At 45.0% G+C, this 8573-nt stretch overlaps 1 protein-coding gene across 2 annotated transcripts; it reads right to left on the bottom strand.

Annotated features, from left to right (window-relative positions):
• Nucleotides 1–562: 562 nt before the first annotated feature.
• LOC148014070 (uncharacterized) lies at nt 563–6060 on the bottom strand. Of its 2 annotated transcripts, none has more exons than XM_087666340.1 (4): nt 3194–6060; nt 2038–2886; nt 1473–1884; nt 563–1362 (listed from the first exon to the last, which is right to left on the bottom strand). In XM_087666340.1, the coding sequence occupies exons 1-4, from the start codon at nt 5862–5864 to the stop codon at nt 1323–1325; spliced, it is 3972 nt and encodes a 1323-aa protein (XP_087522466.1). In that variant the 5' UTR covers nt 5865–6060; the 3' UTR covers nt 563–1322. The 2 variants fall into 2 exon arrangements, with proteins under 2 accessions (XP_087522466.1, XP_087522467.1); XM_087666341.1 differs by having other exon boundaries at nt 563–1359.
• Between the last annotated feature and the right edge of the window lie 2513 nt (nt 6061–8573).

Genomic DNA, 8573 nt, shown 5'->3' with positions numbered 1-8573 from the left:
GGTCTAGGATGGATTGAGATTTTTATGAAATTACTCATTGATTACGTTGTGGTAGTAATGAGAGACCATGGATGTCATACCTAATTTTGGGATTGGTAATCCCTTCATGGACTGCAAAAATCAGCCCAACATGGGGCCCATGGATATGCTTGACAATTTAGTGCCATTGTTCCAACAAGTGCACTTGACTTTGGTCAATTTGAGCAACTCGTTGAAGGTTTACAACAACAAACACATGTTGAATGGAAGCCTAATTTTTAGCTTATTGATAAGGACACACATGATGATAAATTTAAGCCCCTTCTACAAAGGTGCAACCAAGGAGGATGCAGAAGAAGGCAAAAGACAATTCTATAAAACACAGGAGGTGCAAGAAAAGTGGAAACAAAGAAACAACTTAGTGCTTGCAGTTTTTTAAATTACTAGAAAATTTCTTGGAATTATTCTTGGAATCTAAAACTCGACCAGTATACATATAAAAAACATTTTCCAAATAACGTAAAATGCAACGTTAATGCCAGTCTTTCTTTGTAGGCTCAAAATGACATTGGGCAAAGACACATGGGAAAAGAAGTTTATATAAAATAAAAAACAAGGCAAGGTCGTTATACCCCTTGGGGCCATTTCAAACTCGTGGAGAGAGGGTCCAGTCTAACCCTCCAATAAGGGGGGTAGAATGCTTCACACCATCCGGATATTATTGAAAAAGGTGAATAATTATAATAATGATGATCATGTGGCTTGCAATTGGTAGGTTGGGAATGGATTTAGATGGTCCCTACAATGACGCAGGTTCAAGTCCCAAGTAGCTGGCATTTTGACATTCTAACTTGGGCAGGAGGTTTTGGCGGACAATTTTTCATCCGCGGACAACTTTTAGCACTTCCTATGCTTGACACATCAGCCGCACGTCCCTGGCTTTGCTTTCCACCCAACCACCCAAATTACCCAACCAGTAGTGGACTGTGGATATGCAAGACATTTATTGGCAAGTGCACAGAAATCCAGGGTTCAAAGTGCTTCTGAAGAAGTCATAAAGAATACTGGTGTTTTGGGATGTGCATGGTGCAGTTATGCAGGGTGATGCTTGGAGATGTACACTGCACCGCAGTCAGTCCATGTTATCGGTGCTATGCCGAGCTACTCCCAGTGATGTGCATGGGGCAGTTATGCAGGGTGATGCTTGGAGATGTACATTGCACCGCACTCAGTCCATGTTATCGGTGCTATGCCGAGCTACTCCCAGTGATCTGCATGGGGCAGTTATGCAGGGTGATGCTTGGAGATGTACATTGCACCGCAGTCAGTCCATGTTATCGGTGCTATGCCGAGCTACTCCCAGTGTTGGAAAGAATTGACCTGCTGCAATAACACCAAGACGTGTGTAAGCTGCAGCTTATTCTTGCAGTCTCTTGATTGTTACCTGATTGAAACGCAAGTATGAACTGATAGCAAAAGTTGAAGTGACCAACCTGTCGGTGCCAGACGACTCTTCGACGAGCCTTGACATAAGCAATTCATCATTACTTGGTGTTCCTCGCATCAGTGAGTACACGTCTCTGGTCCTCAAGTCTTCCTTCTTAAAGTTCTCATGCAGCATTTCCAGTACAGCTTTCATGGTTGGGCGATCTTTTGGGACACTCTGAGTGCAGAGTAAGCCTATCTTCAACAAACGCAGGACCTCTTTCTCCGACTCCATCTGAAGGGCAGGATCAATTACCTCATGAACCATATGTGGGAATGCTCTCTGGACCCATTTCGGTAATGTCAAACCCTCAACAAACATGTCATCTGTTGGCTTCTTGCATGTGACCATTTCAAGTATTATAATCCCAAAGCTGTAGACATCTGCTTCTGGAGTAATGAAACCAGAGGAGGCATACTCTGGATGTAAAATGCCCATAAAAAAGAAAACAGTCAAGATTCAGAACAGCAAATGACATTGACATTTCCAGACCAGTTCTGCAATTATTTAGAGCCAGCTCAAATTATAAGTAGATACATACAGGCTTCTCTTGGACAGGCAAGCTATCGTACCTGGCGCAGCATATCCAATCGTTCCCCTGAAGTTGGAAGCTGCTAAGGGCTTTGCAATAATGTTGTCTGCACTGATCAGTCTTGCAATTCCAAAGTCAGCCACTTTCGGGGTAAAGTCTTCATCAAGAAGGATATTGCCAGGCTTGAGGTCACAATGAAGAATCTGTCCTAATCCAGACTGATAATGTAAGTACTCCACTGCATAAGAAACACCAATGGCAATATCAAGCCGCACCTTCCATCCCAGTTCACAGACTTCAGACCCATGCAGATGTGTGTGCAGGCTCCCGTTAGGCATGAATTCCAGGATGAGAAACCTCACATTTGAGCTTGACAAAGCGCCAAGGATTCTCACAAGGTTTCTATGGCGTATCATGCCCAACACATTGCATTCTGCAATGAAATTGCGTTCAGCTTCACCAGAGCTTCCTACTTCCAGCCTCTTGATTGCAATCAGCATACCATCCCGAAGCTTACCTCTATAAACTGTGCTCGAGCTGCCCTTGCCAACAATGCTTTTGTTGCCGAAGCCTTCTGTTGCCCTATGCAAATCTTCCACTGTGACATGCAGACCCATTGCAAATACATTGGTCTCACTTTTACCCTTACCTCTCCTGGATCTTCTCCAGTAGATATAACCCAGGACTAAGCCACCAAGGAACAGAATCCCAACTGTAATGGGTAGAATCAAAGCAAGCTTTGCAGCTCTGCTAAGACCATGATCTGATAGTGGCTGCCCTGCAGGTGTTTGTCCTTCATTTGAATCAGAGCAAACTTTTGAGAGAGGAGGACCACAGAGTTCTGGATTTCCAAGGTAGGCTGATTCGTTGAAAGTATTGAACTGATAACCTTCAACAGAAGAGCATAGTTACAATATGTATTAGTAAGCTTATCTGATACAGTAAACTGTGTGTTTCGCCTCTCAAATTTGAATTGTCCCGTCTAGTCTAATGACAATACAATGTGTTGAAGATTAAACTGCTCAATAAACAAAATTGCAAGCCATACAGCTTCAAGATTTTGTTGGTACACACTCAACAGGAAAAGCTAAAAAGTCCACAAGCAAAAAATTATGATGTTGCACTTCATTCAAGTTTTAACAATCAAGCTGAGGCCTATGCCTGGTTTTGGGAGTAGCTGTAGTAGTCCTCCTCACCTGTTGGAATACGTCCTGAAAGGTTGTTATTGGACAAATTAAGATATGACAACCCAAAGATATTCACCAACTGAACAGGTATTGACCCAATAAGCTCATTGTTTGACAAGTCTAGGGACTCCAATGCGGCCAACTTTCCCAAGGCTGGAGGGATTCCACCTGTCAGTTCGTTGTTTGCCAGATCGAGGTTTTGCAGGCCACTGAGTAATCCCAGTTCTACAGGTATTTCACCAGTAAGATGATTTGCAGACAAATCCAAGAAAGCCTGTTCAGAGTACACATATGTGTAAAATAATTGTTGGCCCTTGTAGTCTAGCACAATGCTATCCTGCAAGAGGTTACTTTGTGCTGAGGTTGCACTTGCGTTTCTCTGCAAAGCTTGCAACTGAGAGACATTGCTGGATACAGTTCCAGAAAAGTTGTTATGAGACAAATCCAAGAGTTGGAGCTGCCCCAGAGTCCAGAGCCAAGCTGGCAATGTACCTTCAAACTGATTAAGTCCAAGACTGAGAACACGCAAATTGATGCAGTGTCCTAACCAGTCTGGCAGCTTTCCTGACATTGCATTTTCCCGCAGATTCAGAACCACCAAGGTGCTGTAGTTGGTGAAGGACTCAGGAAGCTTGCCTGTCAGACTGTTTGATGAAAGGGACAAGCTATGCAGATAGCTAAGATGACTTATTTCAACCGGAATTTCACCCTTTAACAGGTTCCTGTCTAGTTTAATCCATTGCAGGTTGGAGCAGTTGGCTAGAAATGCAGGCACGACACCAGAGAAGTTATTGTCTGACAATTGCAAGTATATTAGATTGGATAGATTTGCCAAAAACGTTGGAACAACACCATGCAGATTGTTGAAGCCTGCATCTAAATATTGAAGATTGCTGAGTGATCCGAGTACTTGTGGTAAAGTCCCTGAGAAACTATTGTTCCCCAAGTACAGATTCACAAGTTTTGTGAGATTGCCAAGCTCTGAGGGTATGGTGCCGCCAAGCCGGTTATTGTGAACTGAAAAAGTTGTCAGATTCTCAAGTTGCCCAAGCTCTGGAGGGATGGTTCCAGTAAGATTGTTGTTATACAGTGTGAGCACCCGCAGACTCCTCAGCTGGCTGAACTGTTTGGGAATGCTGCCTCCAAGTGAATTCTCAGACATGTAAAGCTCCTGAAGATCCACAAGCTGTCCCATTTCTGTAGGTATGCTTCCTGATAACTGATTCTCTGATATGGCGAGGTCTTGTAATTTGACGAGATTCCCAAGCTCTTTGGGGATGCTTCCACTGAGTTTGTTGGAGAACAGATTCAAATGCTGCAAGTTGACTAGTTTGCCCAGTTGAGGGGGGATCTGTCCGGACAGATTGTTCAGATGCAGAGTCAGGAAAGTGAGATTCGTAAGGTCACCCAGCTCTGGGGGTATGGTCCCACTGAGATGGGTATTGCTGTCTAACTTCAGGACTTGCAGGCTCTTCAGCTGGGATAACTCGCGAGGTATGCCACCGATGATCCCGCCAGAATCTAGATAGAGATCCACGAGATTTGTGAGGTTGCCGAGCTCTGCAGGTATGGGTCCTTCGATTTTGGTATCAAACAGGTAGAGACCTTTGAGATCCTTCAAGCGGCCTAGTTGTGGAGGGACACTGCCACTGATGGGATTGAAGAAGAGCTTGAGATATTGGAGGCTTTCCAACTGTGCGAGTTCAGGAGGTATCGGTCCTGATATCTGGTTGTTGGATAAGTCTAGGGTTTGCAGCTTGCTGAGACGAGCTAGCTCTGGAGGTATGGATCCACTGAGGTGACCGGCGGCATAAAAGAAGAGGCCCTGTAAATTCGGCAATTTGCCCAGCTCAGGGGGCACAGGGCCTGACAGGTTGTTGATGGCGAGCGAAAGGACCTGCAAGCTGCTGAGGTTCCCGAGCTGGGGGGGGATGCTGTGAGAGAAATTGTTGTCAGAGAGTTCGAGGGTCTGCAAGCGAGGGAGGGAGCCGAGGGTGGGCGGGATGGGGCCCTGGAGCAGGTTGGAGCTGAGGTTGAGGAGAGAGAGGGCGGGGAGGAGGCCGAGGGACGGCGGGAGGGGGCCGGAGAGGAGGTTGTGTTTGAGGTCGAGGACGGAGAGGGAGGTGAGGTTGGAGATGGGAGCCGGGATGGGGCCCGAGAAGGCGTTGAAGGAGAGGTTGAGGTGGGTGAGGGAATGGAGGCTGCCGAGCTCAGGGGGGAGGGTGCCGGAGAGGTTGCTGGAGGGCAGGATGAGGCGCACCACGCGCGACCCTTCTTGGCGACCATCGCAGGAGACCCCTGTCCAGTTGCAGGGAATAGCATTGCTGCTGCCGCTGCTATTGCTGCTGGTGGTCGTCCAGGTGGAGAGGACGCGCAGAGGGTCTGCCGTGATGCGAGCTTTGAGAGCGAGCAGGGCTTGGGCATCATCGTTGATGTGGGATTGGCCATTCGCTTGTTGGAAGGCTGCTCGAGAGTAGAGTAGCAACCCTAGCAGCGGCAGCAGCAACATTGGCTGCAATGGTAGCAGCAATGATGATGCCATCGAACAGGAACCATCGAGATTGGACGACGAAATAGCACGGGTACCCACCGACCTTGGACGAACACTCGATCGGGGGCTAGTGGCAGGAGCTTGTTCTCGCTGCGAGGCTACCAGCAACCACATGCCGCATAATTGCATTCTCCATCTTCGAGATGCATATAAATGCCTAGCTCACACACACACACACATCCTCTGTCGCTCTCCCGAAACCGTCCGTGCAGGCATGAGGCTTCACTGGTCTTTCAGCTCGCCCGCTGGAATGGAACACGCGCAAGGAACTTGGAAGTCGCAAATTGCAATGTAATGCTTTGCAAAAGCCATGACGCAGCAAAAGCGAGTGACAATGTTAAACAAAACACGGGAAAATCGAACCAGGAGATTATTGGAGTGTACAAGCTTTCCCTGACAATTAATATTATGACGTTCATCGGTGGTCACTATACACTACACCCATTGACTTTCTAGTCTTATTTATTGGCCTCTTTATCGAGAAGCAAACTTCACTGTGTACATATAAGACCCAGGACATGCGCAGGCCAATTGACCTGTGCAAGTGGCTGCAGGAGGGAGAGAAAGAGAGAGAGAGAGAGAGAGAGAGAGAGAGAGATGGAGAGATTTCTATGGTGCCAAGGTGCAAGGCTTGAGGGAGTCCTTGTAGTTCCTCTAAAAATGGGGGGACTAACTACAAGGAATAGGTGAAGTACTGTAAAAATGACACTTCAAGAGTCAAGACCTGGGTATGTATGCCATATGCCATCAAATGCAAGTTGTACAACTTGCCTGTGCCTCGCCTCTAACGGCATACTGTCACACAAACACATGGCTCAGTGGCTGTGGTCATGCTGTTGTGGGAAAAATGTTATTGTAAAACCTAAGACTCTTCTTAAACTGGCAAAATTGAACACGCATTTTAAAAAATGTCAATCTTCTTTCAGAAATTGAACACGCATTTTAAAAATTGAACACTCTTCTTAAGCTGGCAAAATTGAACACGCATTTTAAAAAATGTCAATCTTCTTTCAGAAATTGAACACGCATTTTAAAAATTGAACACTCTTCTTAAACTGGCAAAATTGAACATGCATTTTAAAAAATGTCAATCTTCTTTCAGAAATTTCCATTACAAGCTATAATAAAGTCCCTCCTATATTCAAGTTTTTAATCGGAAATCCAATGGGGCTGTGCCACGTGGTAATTAGACACCGCTGATACCGTCGTAATCCGACACGAATTATATTATACACAAAGTTGACAAGCACACCATCACGCATAGAAAGATGTACCACCAGTAAACATGTGTTTGGAGATTGAGACCTAATCGCCTTTAGACCTCCAACATAAATCAAGGATGGCGGCTTTGACAGGCCAGCATCTAATCGCAAATTTTGACTCATGTTTTTTTTTCAATGGCCGATGCACAAAAAACGAAAAAGGACAAAAGCGTGTTCTTATTTTCTGTCAATGCCTGTTGACAAGCGGTATAGTCCACCAAGCAGGAATTCCTAAGGGCGGGACCAGACAGACTAAGGCTCCCAGGCCACACCTCGGAGGTTTACAGACCACACCTCTTGAAATAAGTGACTTCATCAAAGTCGAGCAGCCATAAAAAGCTTTCGTAATGACGAGACTGGATGGTATGGCAAGTTGCCAAATATCTCAACCCTAATAGACCATAAGTGATCAAGCCATAAATTTTTTGCTTCTCATATATTAATGGACAAACTTCGGTGTGCCAAATCAACAAAACTCCACCCAAATAGGCTGCAAGTATGACCACTACTTGACAAAGAAATATTCCGAACTGTGCCTATGAAAAGTAATGTACACCCATCTTTATCTATACTTTGAGATGGGCCACATGCAAGTACATTTCACATGCTCAAATGCTGCATTGGTCTATGCATCTCTGGATAGCCATGAAAGCTCCTTGTGAAAACTTGCAAGAAGCCAAGAGGAGTAGACTAAACACACTATCAAGTTGAGTTCCTTATTGATCTTGCCTTGCTATATGTACTTTGGTTGCAATATGCCTTCTTTTTCTCTCTTCTACATGCCTACAATTTTGGACTCCACTTGCATGTGAACTAATTACCGATCAGTTCATCCAAACCTCGTGTAGGGAATCTAGATAAATTTAATTGTGGCTTAGGTAATCTTCCTTTCTTCCAAACCTCCTCTCCTCGTCCTTTTCAACAAAAAAAAGGGACTCTTACATACCTAATAATTGTCACCATGTCACACACATACATGCTACAAGTGGAGTGTCAAGCCAAGGCAAGCAAGAGTCTTCTACCTAGGCTCTCTCAATCAAGTTCTCTACATCTTTGGTAGATTTGTGTGTGTGTCTATCTTCCATGTTTCATTAGTAGTAGTATATATGCTTTGCCTTTCTACCATTGTTAATTCTTTGTCGCATTCGCACCTTTCATGCTTTCCCACCAAGCATGCCTAGCCTTGCCCCCTCCCCCTAATTACTCTTACAGCATCTGCAACCTCCCCCTAAACCCCCCACCAAAAGAAAACAAAAAAAGGTAACCAACTTCATCTTCCAAGGTTGCATTGTTTCGTTGTTGCAATAGTTCAATTGAATAGATCAAAGGGCAATAAAGGAGCTAAGCCCTAATGATCTCCTTACAATATGGAGAGAGAGAGAGAGAGAGAGTGTGTGTGTGTGTGTGTGTGTGTGTGTGGAGAGTGGATTAGAATAATCAGAGAGGAGAAATGGGGAGATATTTAAAAAAAGGAATCCTTGAGACAATCACTATTAAGAAAATTCCCATATGACGTGCATTGTAGCCCCTATAAGCAACTCCCATGTATACACCTTTTGGGTACTTTATAGACCCC

Source organism: Lygodium microphyllum, chromosome 25 (genome assembly GCF_053477565.2).
Source record: "Lygodium microphyllum isolate KBCC chromosome 25, Lygodium_microphyllum_v1.1.10, whole genome shotgun sequence".
NCBI classification, from domain to species: Eukaryota; Viridiplantae; Streptophyta; class Polypodiopsida; order Schizaeales; family Lygodiaceae; genus Lygodium; species Lygodium microphyllum.
The sequence above is the reverse complement of the archived record's forward strand: the minus strand, read 5'-3'. Positions and strand labels throughout refer to the sequence as shown.